The sequence below is a fragment of the Schistocerca americana genome, chromosome X (assembly GCF_021461395.2).
Source record: "Schistocerca americana isolate TAMUIC-IGC-003095 chromosome X, iqSchAmer2.1, whole genome shotgun sequence".
NCBI classification, from domain to species: Eukaryota; Metazoa; Arthropoda; class Insecta; order Orthoptera; family Acrididae; genus Schistocerca; species Schistocerca americana.
Genome location: NC_060130.1, coordinates 621,327,122 through 621,342,711, shown reverse-complemented (window position 1 = coordinate 621,342,711; position 15,590 = coordinate 621,327,122). Strand labels below are relative to the sequence as shown.

The 15,590-nt window shown below is 37.7% G+C and overlaps 1 protein-coding gene across 3 annotated transcripts in view; it reads left to right on the top strand.

The window, feature by feature from the left end:
- The window catches only part of LOC124555179, a 159,677-nt gene that overhangs the window by 66,299 nt on the left and 77,788 nt on the right, over positions 1-15,590 (top strand). For all 3 annotated transcript variants that reach the window (XM_047129009.1, XM_047129011.1, XM_047129010.1), the window contains exons 3-6: positions 444-5,462; positions 10,062-10,175; positions 11,222-11,343; positions 12,783-13,034. In XM_047129009.1, the coding sequence (XP_046984965.1) occupies positions 444-5,462; positions 10,062-10,175; positions 11,222-11,343; positions 12,783-13,034 (5,507 nt within the window). The remainder of the gene's footprint in view (positions 1-443; positions 5,463-10,061; positions 10,176-11,221; positions 11,344-12,782; positions 13,035-15,590) is intronic.

Here is a 15,590-nt window from a genome sequence, read left to right as displayed (position 1 = left end):
TGGTGTATGGGAAAGTAAGAAACAGACAAGATGATCTTTTTAAGGGCCATGAAAACATATACCTCTGCCAAGAATTCGAACATGCACAACTTAGGAACAGGCTACACAACATGCCACAGAAATAAGCGAGATTAGTGACGAGATATGTGGTGCATATGCCATTTGTTGGTAAGTATCCATGGATTTGTGTGCTATATTTTGGAAAGCTGGTCTGAAGATGCATGTTGAGTGATGTTGAATCATCTAAATTGATATCAGTTATTTGGAAGAGAATACTCTGTACTTATGGTCTGCACATAATATTTAATAGCATCTGTGGTGTAATACAATTGTTGTATTTATGGTCTGCACATAATATTTAATAGCATCTGTGGTGTAACACAATTGTAAACATTTGTTTAATTGCATGAATTCTGTACTAATGGCACTTTTTTCCCCTTTAGAATGGAGATCAACTAAAGCGCTGAAAATGTTGGCTGGGAATCAGTCAGAAGGAGTGGAATTGGGAATGGATCCTTTACTACACAACAAAAGCGAGTCACCAGTATCCAGCAGCCACAATGAAGAAATAAAGCCCAGCAGTAAAAATGGATTTGCAAGTAATGGAAACACACAGGAGGTCCAGCAGCATACGCCTGGAGAAACAAGTCCAAGAACTGCCACAGAAACAAACATACAAACAGAGGAATTTGTCTCTCCTGAAATGAAAACTGATAACAGGGATAAATCTGCAGTTAAAGGATTTACTTGTGCAAGTATAGATGTGGAAATGGCAACAAGAGCATATTCTACAATGAGTATGAAAACAAATTCACCAGACAGCACTGATACTTATTCTCAAATAAAGATTGAAACAGAAGCATGTGGAAGTGTAGGCAATGAAATTAAATCAGGAACAGATCCTAAAATAAACATAAAACATGAAAAACCAAACTTCATGAATTGTTCTCCTCAGATAATGGTGGGATGTGAACATACACCTAAAGATGAACAAGGGAAGTGTGCATTTTGTAAGTTTGAACAGTTGCTCCCAGGAGAAGAAAGTAAGAACAGCGATCTAGATAATTATATGATGTGTGAGCTTGAGGCTGACGTCCAAAACAGGAATTTATCCACGTCATCCTGCCTCTCCGAGGAAAATCTACAAAAGGAAAACTGCTTTTCCAAAAATGTTTGTCAGGTTGAATGTGGTAATGGTGACTGTGGGTACCAGGCAGCAAATTGTGCAGAATATGTTAGAGAGGGAGAGACACCATTAAATAAAAGTACTGAAAGTGAGAATTCAGTAAACAACTGCAGACAGCTTGAGGTTACTGATGTGTTTAAAAACCGGGAAGATTCTTACTGTGTCTCCAACATTGGTGAAATGTCTTCAGTTAGTGGAGGAGAAGTGCATACAAATGCCAAAGAGGTCACCAGTGCACCATTTGAAGTTAGTCTATTGAACAAGGGTGACTATAATGACCAGGCATCATGTTCTACCAGGATTTCTTCAAGCCCACTGTCAGGCTCTGTACTGCTGTCCAGTGGTTATGTTGATGGAATTGCTGTTGCTGTACCACCAGTAACTGTAGCGTGTGACACCAGAATTACTTGTGGACAGGACAGTATATGTAATGACAATGAGGTTGTTAATCAGGATGGTGTATTAGGTGAATTTGTGACTTTACCTTTCACACAAAAAAATACACACAGTAAGCATACATTTGACCTGGAAAATATTGATATCATTCAAGAAAAGACCTCAGATCATGTTTGGTCACCATTGTTAGCTGCTGAAACAAGTGATGTTAGCGTTGAAGACAAGGATGCTGAAGATAAGGTGTCTGGTTGGCTTCGGGACACAGAACAAAGTTACTCTACAGACACTGCAGCAGTATGTCACACCGTACCAGTAGACGAAGATCATGGTGAAGCACTGTGTTCCAGAAAAGTGATGGATCGTGTGACTGACCAGAGTTCCAGTGATGTGACAGAATCTTCTATTGCATCATTAAGCAGTAGCAACTCCTCTAAAGACGTGCGAGAACATAATGGTGTTAGGAAACACACTCGATGTAGTAAAGTGGACAGACTGGCGAACATCATCATTGATGGCAAGAAAATTATGATATTAATGCGTGGTCTCCCGGGTAGTGGTAAATCAACTCTAGCTAGGCATCTAGTACGCTCCACAATGGGAGAGGAACCTCATAGGTTCATCCATTCTACTGATAATTTTTTTACAGTGTGTGGTAAAGGTCGATACAAATTTAATCCCAAATTTTTGCATGAGGCACACACGTGGAATGTAAAGAGAGTTTTGGCAGATGCTGTGAAAGGCATCACTCCTATTATTGTGGATAATACCAACCTGGAGGCATCTGAAATGCGACCCTATGCGACCATTGCCGTTCGTCATGGGTACCGCATCGAATTTCTTGAACCTAATACATACTGGCGCTACTTTGTTGCAGAATGTGCAAGGAGAAATACACACGGTGTCCCTATCCAGCGAGTGGCAGATATGATGCATCGCTTTGACAGATCTATTACGGTAGCCGGTCTTCTTGGTATGTACCATTTGCAGCTGGATGCCTCTGAACTAATTCAGCCTCATGTTGTCACTACAAGAATGCCAAAGCACAGACGTAAAAAACGTAAAAGGAATAGGTTGAAACGCAAAATACGAAAATCACTTTCAGAAGAAAAACTGATGATGGATGGTGATAACATTCTAAATCTGTCAAAAATCTCAGATATCGTATCATGTGGTACATCATATGATTCTAACTGTACAATATTTTCCAATGTTGTTGGTGAGAAAACAAATGTATTTTCAAAGGCTGTAGGGGAAACTGAAAGCAGCCTATTGCAAAAGGGTGAATCCATTGTACATGAAAATAATCAAGACTCAGCTTCACCTGGAACATATACAGTAGATGGACTTAGGTCTTTGAAACCTGTAGTTGCTCATTTGGAAGGCACTGAGGAGAATGTGGATAATCAGCAAGTAGAAAGAGCAGCTGCAGTGACTGAAGACTTGAGTAACCCTGGCCTAGACACAAGAAAAGTTGTTGATGATCTTTTAAATGAAGAAATCGGACGAGAATGTAGTGCCTCACCAGATGAATATGTACTTGTGAAAAACAGCGAATTTATATTTCAAAAACCACACAATATTCATAAATGGCTGTCGGAACGACCACCCTGGGTAGGGAATGAAAAAAGTAGTACTCTCAGTAACACACTTCCCAGTCATGTAAATGAAGAGAATACTGACAATGAATTATCAAAAACTCTGGAGAACGATAACATTCAACTGAATTTTAATTTTGATAGACAAGTTAACAGACTAATGGAAGCCATGGATCATGAGGAAACTGCAGAGCTGCGAAGTTTGGATGGTAGAAACTGTGTAAAAACTGAATTTGAAAAAACAGAACATGTTATTGGAGATGACTGTAAAAGGTGTTCAGTAGATACTACATTTCCTGCCCATCAGAGTTCTGATACAAGTAACAAATTTGTGGTTACAGAAAAGTCTAAACAAAACTTCTCTGAAAGTGTGAGCAGACTAGAAATTGATGATAAGAATGAGGACTCAGCTAAGAAATCAAGTAATGGTAACTACAAAATATGGAAGTGTGGAGAAAAATTGGCGAGTGCTGCTCAGCACACTGAGCCCACTGCAGTAAATGATCAAACAACAGCAAATGCTGAGAATAACTATGTATTGTGGGATTTAGAACATGGGAATGTTTGGGGTGGTGAGGACCCGAAACCAAGTGTCAACGTACGCATCGAGGAAGACCTCTGTCTTCCGAAACCACCTCGTATTAGTCGTAAGAAACTACCTGTGAAAGATTTTCTTAAAGAAAGTCTACATAACTTGTCACAAAATGCTACACGTCCAGTACAAGAACTAGATCAGTGGGACACTGTAGAAGATCCCTTATCTTCATGGGAAAATAGGAAGAAAAACAATAATATGTCCACAGATGTAAGGAGGAGCGAGGATCATTCAAATGCGTCCTCAAAAGATTCGCAAGGAAAATTTGTACCTCAACCACAGAGGTCTTTAGGATGCTTTTCTCGGTCACGCAAATCTGCTTCCAGTGTATCTCAGAGGCAGTCACCGTCGGAAATTTCAGATACTGCACATAAAATACGAGATATGCGACCTCCGAGATCATTATCTGCTGCAGGTAATTATGCTGTAAATGACAGGTCTAACTGGTCTAAATATTGTTCTTCTATAGAACCCACAGCTTGGAAATCAGAGCAGAATTTAACACCTGAAACAATATTGCATCAGTGTAAAGCTTGTCCAGGTACTTTTGAAGTAACAGATGGAAAGACATTGGTCAAAGATTCAATATATACAGATTGTGTAACAAATACACATTACTCAGATTTTTTACTGTTGCAGCAAGTTAACAGCAGTAAAGAGATTCCCAGTGATGTCAAAATAATAGTTGGAAGTTGTTATGCACCCATCACAGACAAAGGCAGTGCTGTAGTGCAGCCTGCAATGTCTCCCCATCTGCGCCAAAGTGGGAAGTCAGTATTTGACAAAAGTTCCATGACAGAACATGAAGAAAATTTTACAAAGTTCTCTGAAACTGAATTTAAAGAACTGCTTAGAGCTTTTCCTGCCGTCCCCATACCTCACTTACAAGAGATATTTCAGAAATGCAATAGGGATATAAACTGGACTGTTGATGTGCTATTGGAGCTAGATTATAAGGGAGTAGAAGAGTCCCCTGGGATAGAGATGGCCTTGGAGCCATGTACTCTTAAGATTTCAGATAAATCTGAAAACGACCTTCAAATTGGTGTTTTACCATCAGTGGTGACAGAAAAAACTGATCAACAGTCTTCATACTCAAATACAAGGCACACATCTGAAGAATGTTGGCAGCCATCTGAATTAAAAAGTTGGCAGTATGAAAAAGAAACTGATAAGACAAATGCTACACCGACACGGCTCTCTCCCAGCAGAACCATTCGAAAAGATAAAAATATTTCACCCACAGCAAAAGAGCTGAAAGAGCATATTGAACAAAATATAGTGCTAAATAAGAACTGCTATTCAGAACACACACTGAGAATTAGGAAAATGAGGCACGGGGAATTATTAGACATGGGTGAGGTAACTACTAGTTCGAATAAAAACAATGACACCATCTTGCAGATTGAGGATTGTGATGAGGTCTCAGCTTCTCATGGAGTAATTGGATCCTCAGCCAAACAGAATATTCTGGAACTGACTGCTTCAGGTGCCATGTTATACCCAGAGAATGCTGTTACTGATGCAGTTGTTGAGCATAATAATCAGAATAGTGACATTTCTTCTACAAACGGTGATGAGGCAACAGGAATTTCTGACAGTGAAGCTTTTGTTGACATAAAACTTGGGGAAGAATTTGTGTCACAACTTCATGAGCTATTTGGGAAGTCATCTTATACAACAGTATGTGGTAAGTGACATTAATATACATTAATTTTGTTCATTTGTAGAATTTATGTCATTAAAAAAAATGGTTCAAATGGCTCTGAGCACTATGGGACTCAACTGCTGAGGTCATCAGTCCCCTAGAACTTAGAACTAGTTAAACCTAACTAACCTAAGGACATCACAAACATCCATGCCCGAGGCAGGATTCGAACCTGCGACCGTAGCGGTCTTGCGGTTCCAGACTGCAGCGCCTTTAACCGCACGGCCACTTCGGCCGGCTATGTCATTAAAATTTTGTGCATGTTGATCTTTTAAATTATGTAGTGAGGTGTGAGGCTGTTGATATAGGAGAAGAATGTTAGTTGCAGGTGAAAGTTTTAAGTCACTGTATGAAATATTTGAACTTTACTATTCACAAATCTGAGAGATCAGTTTAAGTGCACACCTGGTACAGTAAAACTGCTCAAAATGGAAGTACATGGGACTGAAACAATTTTCTGAATTGGACAAGTTTCCAGATTACACAAAACACATTAGGCTACATGAAATTTGGCAAGTATCATGAAGTATAAATTCGTAATTGTGCACATATTTATGTACCTTCACTCCTGCACAGTAGATATTCATTTACTGCATATTGTACAACGGGACACCAGACTTCACAGAAATAAATAAATAATGCTGCATTTCTGCATTGTTTCTCTAACATTAAATTTGTTTATTGTTGTATGTACATGCATATTATTCTCGCATTTATTTGCCTTACATTTCATTTTTTGCCACTTTTCTCCTGTTCAAAAACGTTTATTCTATGCATTTTTTTTGCACTATACAATGGTTCCAACAGCTTGGAACAATTTGAGTGTGCTGCAAATTGCATAACATAGTTTCTGAATGCAATAGCATCATCAGGCATGTTAATTTTTCTAGGAACGTAATTTTGCTCCCCTTCTTCTTCCTTTGTTTATTCTTGATTGTCTTCTGTGTTGGTGATTTCTATTAAAATGTGTTGCTGAAGTAAAAGTAGAGTGAGTTGACAGGGAGTCATTACTTCGAATGTAGTCATCTGCGCTACATGGAATGTTTTGCATTTTAATTAATTCGCTATTAGGTTGTACAGTATTGTCCTCCATTTTGTTGCTACTCTTTCCTGCATGTTCTTAACTTTCCCACACACTTCATGTCACACGATGTGGTGAATAGTTACATAAAACTGTCAAGCCATCATGTAGAAGTCAAATTCCTTATTTCCAAGCTCTTCAGTGACTTTTGGAACCTGTCTCTGCAACATGGGTCCAGACAAAGGTAAGTTTTTTTGACTCACTAATTACGAACCATTCCCACACTATCTCGTTAATTTCTTCATTTCCTGTCTTCTTCCCTTTCATTTGCTCATCCTCTTTCATCCACCTTATCCCTGTTTCTTAAGGTATCATAAATTTGTGTTTTACCCCATTTCAAACACGAGAGTTTCTTTCTCACACACCACAACTACCTTAATCTTTTCGTTAAATGTTACAGACACATACTTTTTGTTTGACGTCATGTTACCGGCCTCACTTAATGTTCTGCTAGTGAACTGAAATTGACAAAAGATAATGCACACAGTGCATTTATTTGAATGCTCGGCCTTCCTGGGTAAAACCATTGTTTCACCGAACAACACCCACCTCTTTCACTGCTCATATTGCAGCAGAGTGTTTGTAAGTGCGCAACAGTGTTACAGTGCACTCCAGCGTGCATCAGTAATAATGGAAAATGAGAAAAGCTTGCAAACAACACGCTTTGATGCCCACACCCATAACGCAGCCCTGCTCCAAAACTCTTTTTTTCTTGATTTTGCACTGCTCAACATCATTGTCATGGGTATTCAGTCTTTGTGTTAATACAGGGTGTATATGACCCGGGAGAACCGGGAGATCTGGGAAAAACCTGGGAATTTTTTCATCCGGGAGAAAACCGGGAAAAACCCGGGAATTTTTTAGAATTCTGGGAATTTTTCATTGTTATAGTTTTCAGTTAAATTTTTATAATTTCAGCTGGTAAGAACCGATACTCTAACAAAGGGTATTACTGTATCCCGTTACTACAGAATAATACTGCAGCAATAAAACATGAACGAGAGAAACTACGAAAATAAAACTTCAGTTCCAAAGGAAATGCACCACATACAATAACAAAACACAGTGCTCATACAAGCGTCTGCCAAATTCATATTCTTGAGGGGGGGAAAAAACCTTGTTTCACAAAGCGTCTAGCATCCAGCGCACGTTGGTCTATCAATTATTCATATGATTTTGAAATGCATCACTGTTGATTTCTTAACATTTTTGAACATACTGCAAGCTGATTTCTGAATGAATCATAAGTTGATTTTTGAATGCATGCATAGTGTATGTGATGTCTCTCCTAGAAGAATCTCGGTTGCATCTACAAATAAACTTTCCTGCAAACAAAAGGGGACGAGGCTATATGAGCTGAGCGGAATAAAGCCAAACAGGTGAGTGCCAATCACTGTTTGTTATGTGGTTGTGACGGCGTTTGTGAATGATCAGCTTTGTTATAATTACTAGTGAAATTGATGGTTTGAGACTACCAGAGTGCAAATAAACGACAAACAGGAATAACAGATAAGAAAGATTACATATTATCTTCTTGGTGTATCCAAGAAAATTAAATTTTGACAGAAAAGTTTTGACCAGATTGTTACACTTATTAGTGTAAAGTACCCAACTAGCAGCTGCTTAAGTTCAATTATGGGAGTTACGCAGAAAACGTGTTATACGGACATGTAATAACACCTAACCAGAGAATAAATGCGGGATAACTAAACAGGTGATTGTGGCAGGGTTAGTGAAGCTAACCAGAGAATGAGTCTTGACATTGGCAGGAATAGTTACAGAATTATTGATGACAAAATTGTTAGTTGCAATGAAGAAGGAGAAGAAACAGGAACATCACACAAATTATTTAAGAATATGACAATTCCAAATGTACACAAAAATTTTGTGCTACTACTTTTCGATCTCATGCTTGAGAAACTGGAGCGTATGAATGAAATGTGAAACTATTTCCTAACATAAAGCTTTTTGCTATTAGTAGGCTTAATAGGCATGTGATATTGGTACTTCGTGAATTACATTGTGTCATGCTATAAAATGACCATTTGTGCCAAAACAGTCTCGTTTATTTGGTGTGTGTTACAACTGCTGCAAATTTGTAATTCTTTTTTTTAAAAAAAGAGGGGCAGGTCAACTGGGAGCAGGAGAGGCACCACAGGACATTTTAATTCCCACTTTCATGAATATAGTTTGATGACATCCATTACAAAATATACAAGTTTGAATTCCACAGAGCGAAATACAGTGACATGTGATAGAAGAATGCTGTGTGAAGAGGCGTGGCACTGCATTTTGGCAGACTGTTCAGAAAGATGTGCTCTACAAAATGAACATTTTTTGAAAAGTCGATTTTTAAAATTTTTGTCATTCAATCTCAAACCCTGGGGGGGGGGGGGGGGGGGAGGGGGGGGGGTTAGAAATATCGTAGATCCAGGGCAGATGTCCAGAGCAGTCTGTGTTGTAGTGGGGAGGTGGGTACTCTACAAGTGACCCGTGTTTATGTTTAGTGATATTGCTGTTTCCTCTTCATTTACTGCTCTCTGGAATAAACAAGAATACAACCATTTTGTTTTTACTGCACAAACTTTGTAAATTTTGCATCTGCAGCTTGGACTACAGCGTCAAACTTCTTCTGGACATCACTCTTTCACTTCTGTAGCACATTTGCTACTATGTACACTGCATCACTTAATTTTTGTTTTACATTCTGTACAGTCTCACAAAACACAGCTTCATTGGAGGCCATCTGGCTCCTTAGAGATGGCCATTTTCGCCCTGTAAGAGCTACATGACAACAGCAAGATTGTGCACTCAGCTTCCCTATTACATCATGGCTAGTCTTATTCTCATGCATGCTTCACTAAGAAGTTATGAGTCGATGAGTCGGAAGTGACTGCAACACTACCAGCCTCAGACTTGTCATACTGGCGGAACTATAGCGGGAAGGAGAGACGCCAGTATAGAGCGCCATAACAGTGGCGCCTTGATTTCTAATGTATGCAACCTTCAACACTGAACTTGTACTACCTCCATTTCTGATCTCTACTGTGGATGTTTCTGAGCTTACGGAAAAAATGAATCTGTGGTTGATCTACATAGCTCACACACACGACGGCGTCCTAGTGTCCTGGATTATGTGGGTATGCCCACAATTGTCTTGTGAAATGACTATGAGACTATTAGAGAAGTTTATCAGTAGTCATTCTTTCTGTGCACCATTTGCAAATGAAACAGGGAAAGGGTAAAGTATTAGTAATACCGGAGGTACCATCCACCACATGTAAATGGAGATGTAGGTATATTATAGAAACAGGAAATAGAGTAATATCTCTGACATACAATTTAACAATAAGTGCTGTCAGTCAACATTAATTTTAGGTTGCTCCAAATTTTATCATAATTTTATTAAGCACATTTAAAGAAAAGTCAGTTCCACTGGAATTGTTTCTTAAATTAACAGTAGTTATACTCATAATTTAATGAGGTTACCAATTTTCCAGAAACTTCTGCAACAGTGAAGCTCCCTCTCTGCCTGGCACTTCAGATCCACTACTATCTTATGAAGCATGAAGAAGAACAGATTAAACAACAGCAGGATGTTATGATTAAAGAAGGTGCAGTTCTCAAAATATGGTTATTGTATTAAATTTACATATATCACTTTACAGCTATTGTTAAAGTGTGCTGCTCATAAATTTAAAAACTTCATTTCACCTAATGTTAATTGTGGCAGCATAATAAATGTGAAGAAACTTAGATTCTATTGATTTGCATTTGTCATTGTAGAACACTCCTGATCATGGAAAATGTGTTTCTATTTGAAAGGATTGTTATGAAGTGGGAGCCATCAGATTCTATCTGAAAGAAATAGGTGTGTGAGAGTTGACAGAGGTTTTAACAGTTTCAGGACTATAACTTCCAATGAGAATTAACAATATCATTTACTGACTGTTGAAATGAAATTCATATTTTCAGACTTAAATTACTATTTAGCAAACAGTTAGTGTCATAATTATTAGCCACATTACAAAATGCAGCTACCAATTGTGATTTCAAGATATTGCTTTGAAATGTCATTTCAAGCAGGCACTGGAGTAATGTACATGCTTGTCTCACACTCCATTAATTGGAGTGCATGTGTTAATGTAATTATGTAATTGTATTCTTGCATAGCACAGACTTCATAAGCATACTTGTGGTTATTAGAGAAGTTGCCAGCACTTGTGCTGTATAAATATCAATATGTTACATTTTAACAGAATACATTTTATTTTCTGGTAAGAAAATATCATCGTGTTTTAAATGGGGATACTGTACATCATGGTGATACCATTGATGGATATTTTAAAATTACTGCAGCATCTGAGAATCTTGTTACACATTTTAGTGAAACTGCATATATATCATAAAATTTTAAAATATATCTTCTGTAGTGATGTCGTGTGTGTGTGTGTGTGGGGGGGGGGGGGGGGGGTGTCGAGAGAGAGAGAGAGAGTAATGGTTGTTTCACACATGCATTAGAATTAGAATTATTTTTGCATAAAATATAAACTATGAAATATATTTTCGAAAGTCACACAAACTGATCCTAAAGCAAAGATAATAGACCTTCAAAAATGCGAGAAATGATACACTAATATTTATTCCATCTGTCTTATAGATGAGGAACTTGCAAGGAAAATACAAGAAAGCTATGGAAGGCGTTCTAAAGATGAAAAGGTCCCAGATCTTCGAGAAATTATGGATATGGAGATGGCATTGGCGTTGTATAAAGCTGACCAGGTACATTAGTTCAAACTGCAGTCACAACACTAGCTGCTAATGAAAGTGTTCTGAATTTTGATATGCTTTGTGGTTGCAAAAGGTTAGATGTTGTTTTAGTGGATTTAAAAATTTGGTTCCCTGCCCATTTGATCCAGTAATTTCATTTCAGCTGTTCAGTAAATATATGCAATGTTTATAATTGCTGAAACATATTTTTCCTATTAAGGAATATGTGTAGTAGTGGTGGTGGTGGTGGTAGAGAAATGAATTTGAGCAAAATGTGTGGCTTCTTGAGGCCATCTCTGGTGAAGGATTTGTTGAGCAATGGATCTGAAAGGGTGGAGTGTGTGGGGGAGAGGTTGTGAAGAGTTTGCTGCAGATGGGTAAAGGAGAGAGGGAGGGGTAAGAGAGAGCATTAGGAAATTAGGAATGTGGATCTCGCAAAAGAGAGAAGCAGTCAGTGGGATACCACAGGACAGTGATGAATGATGAACTTACATCAAGTGCAAAGTTGAAAATAATAATCTGTGCCAGACAGCTAAACGTGCTATTAATGAGTGATTTGAGAACCAGAAATATATTAGGTGAACAAATAGATGTAACTGCTGCCAAAATATAACTGAGATGAGAAATTTAGGTTTACTTTGTATTCCGTAAATGTGTTGAAGCAGAGGCTGGGTTGGATAATTTGAATATGGCTTGACAGATTTCATTCCTCATCCTTGTCAGCCTGAGACTGAGGCACCCAACTGCCCCCAGCCCCCGCCTCCTCCCTGCCACTTGACTCACACTCTCACTGCCACTGTCACTCTCATTCTGTCTCACTCTCACTTCCTACCCCTGCCCCACCCCCACCAAATCTCATTGCCAACCCATAAGTAGTTTATATACAACTCATTTTAGTACTATAAATCTATATTAAAACCACAGAGATAAGGTTAAGGAGAATAGTGTATCAAGAGCTGCCTAGAAAGAAAATTGTGTGCTGCAATTGATAGAATTTTGAGCTGCACCCCAAAAAGATATGAACAGATATGTTTGAAAATTGTTAAAAGAAAGCTTGAAACTAGATCAAGGTCAATAGCTCATTGCAAGGTGTTAACCAAAGAGCAAAATGATGTTATGAAACAAGGATATAACTGATTGTGGTGTAGAAGGATGATTGTGGATAAAAATGGTATAAAATTGTACTAGATGAAAAGAAAATGCAATAGCCTTATTTATTAAAGAAATTCTGAAAACACTTATTACTTACCATTGTACACATATCTAAAACATCATAAAAAATGGTTGTTTAGTGTATGTTTTACATTCATTTGTTACATTAATGTGATCTAATGATATGAAATTTATTGAATGTATTGTAATACATAAAATTGCTTATAATTTTTCTTGAAATTCTTTTACAAAAGAATAAATTGGAAATTAATAGCATGCACATACCATTTATTTTTCAGACATTTTCTCATCATGAAACAAAGGAAACATTGGCGATAAAGTTATCTAAAAAAATTTTATGTGAAATGTTCCCAACGTTCCGTAAAGAGGCAATTCTCGATGTATTCAGTTCTACGGGTAACTCTTTTGATAACACACTGGCTGTACTTATAGCTTCCACAAGTGAAGAAGAAGCAAAGGTTGCAATGAGCCCAGAAGCTCTTTCTGAACATCGTAGCCAATTGATAGAAGCTGCAGAAGAAACTGTGAAGGTGAGTGCTGTTGGATCTTAAATTTTTAGTTCAGAAGTGTCAACTGTTTTCAACTTACAATTCTCATATGCTATAACAAAGATGTTCAGAAGCTTTCGCTACATTATTTTTTGTATTTAGACTATTAAAGTTTTCTGTGTGAAGTTGTGTCCGAAAAAAGTCTATATTTCCTTTTTGATCTGTTGTAAGTAAGTAGGGTAAAACTCATTATCCTGTGTGCTGACTAAATGTAAGTGCCACGTAAAGAATAATTATTTGCCATTTGGCAGTAATGGTTATCTGTGAATATTATAATAAAGGTAATATGTGTAGTCCACAACCAGTAACACTTTTTATTAGTTATTAATTGTTTAACATTAATTTATTTGCAACATGTTTTGAGGTACTTGTGCTCCTCTTCAGGAATCAAAGCTTATTTACTGAACGGAAGTGATCCTTACAAATGCCTGACTTCTTTGTATCATTATGCAATGTGACCAAGGACATCCTTTGTTGTAAATGGATTGTTGGCACTTGGAATTCTAAATGTGTTTGCATCTGTACTGTGGAAAAGATCTGTCTGTACCTATCCAATAATAATGGCTTTTAGGAATTCAGAGATCATAAAAGGAACAGGAAGGGACCCCCATAACCCATAATGCACATGTTTTGTAGTTTCTTTTTGAGTTTGTTTCCAACAGGACAACTAATTTGTTAATTAAGAAGACTTTGTATTTTCCATCCTGGAATACAGGTGGCAGAAAATGACATTTTAAATGTCACCAATAATTTTAGTTCAAGCAAGCATTGACTAAAAAATTTCTGGAGGGAGTTCTGATCTGCCCGTTAGTGAGCTGGCTGAAGACTCATATTTTGAAAACTGAAGTCAACTTAAGCAAGAAATAATGCATATTCAGTGGACTCATAATTGTTATCTGTTAATGTAAACATAGATGAAAAGCACAGCTGCAGGAAGTCCACTCACGACAATGGTTGTAACATACATTGTGCCTTTTTCAAAGTATCATATTTCATTAGCCTACATAAGTGATTTAACATTATTACTTTAGTGTTCTACTATAGTTGAGACAGCTACTGTATGTAATGTACACAAGAACAGTTGAAAATTTCTGGAAACAGAAGATATTAGTCAATGAGAAGTCCAGTCTCAGCAAAACTGTACTCTGTAAATTCAGTGGCACAGAGTGAGTTCTAGATTACCCAAAAAATATTCATTGAGCAGATAGGTGGACCAAGGATAACAATGTGATGTACATTGATACATTACTATGTCAGGGTGAAGAGGATAGGCATCTATGTTCAGCATTGACTACACATATTCAGCGCTAGCCCATCATGGGTGTGCTGTAGCTGGCCTATCTCTGACGGGCCGATTGCTTGCCATCACTGTCAACTCAGCCCTTCATCAGCCCATGAGGTTGCGTCGCAGGCCCACCTGTCACATCAAAATATTCCTTGTTATTATGCTGTGGTTGAATGAACTGATTAATAGAAACACAATGTCTCATCCCCATCAGTGAAGGATATCCCTGAGAGAGTACAACATCTCTGCTCATCGTTGTTGCCAAAAAACATGATGATATGGGCTGGTTGTAATGGCCATAAATTTTATGAAAGTGCTGCAGTTGGACATGAACGCTTCACATACCTATTACAAGTATTTTTTTTTTCACTAAAATTGTTTCCTTTATAGATGTGTTCCTTATGCAGAAGGTGTCAGATGATTGTTAGTTTGTTGATAGCACTTGCATTGATTGCAATGAGGATCACTACAAATGATTAACAAGCTGCTTGGCTATTGGCAATAAGTATTCAAACACTTTTTAGGGATGCCAACACACTTTTTATTATGATAACTATCCTTGTGGAATGTGTACCACTCATATTCACCATCACTTTGAATAAGACACACACACACATTTGAAATAAAACATAATTAAAATCCGTATTGTGTACGGCATGTGCCCGCATGATGTAAGTCCATGCACTTACTGCCTAGATGCCTCATTGTATTAGGTCATTCTGGAATCTTTATTCACTATATATAGTTCATAACTTGTAAGAAGTTTCCACCTACCATAAGCATAAAATTTGTAGGCATGCAAATAGAAGGGGCAGTCAGTGTGAAATTCTGAAATTACAACTTTATAACAAATTCAGTTGGAAGGGGTAAACTATTGAACTGCTGCAGCACCTAATCAAATATTTGTGTTGTGAATGTTTTGTACATAGGTGATGCAATTTTTTTTTTAAAGCTGATATACCTTGCTTACCTTAATTCTATAGTGTCGTCACCAACAACAACAACAACAACAACAACAACAACCATTTGACATCCAATGCTAGACAAAGGCCACCTCTAGAATTTTTTGTTCTTCAGCGACTCTCACTCATGTTATCTAATGTTATGTACCTAGTTCCTATTAGGCTATTGTCCCGGTCTTCCCTTATCTCTTGGCGTATAGCAAAGAACTTTTTTGGGCCCTCTTGGCCATGTGACTCATTAATTTATATCTCATTTTGATTATTATTATAATCATGTCTTTGACTCCAGTC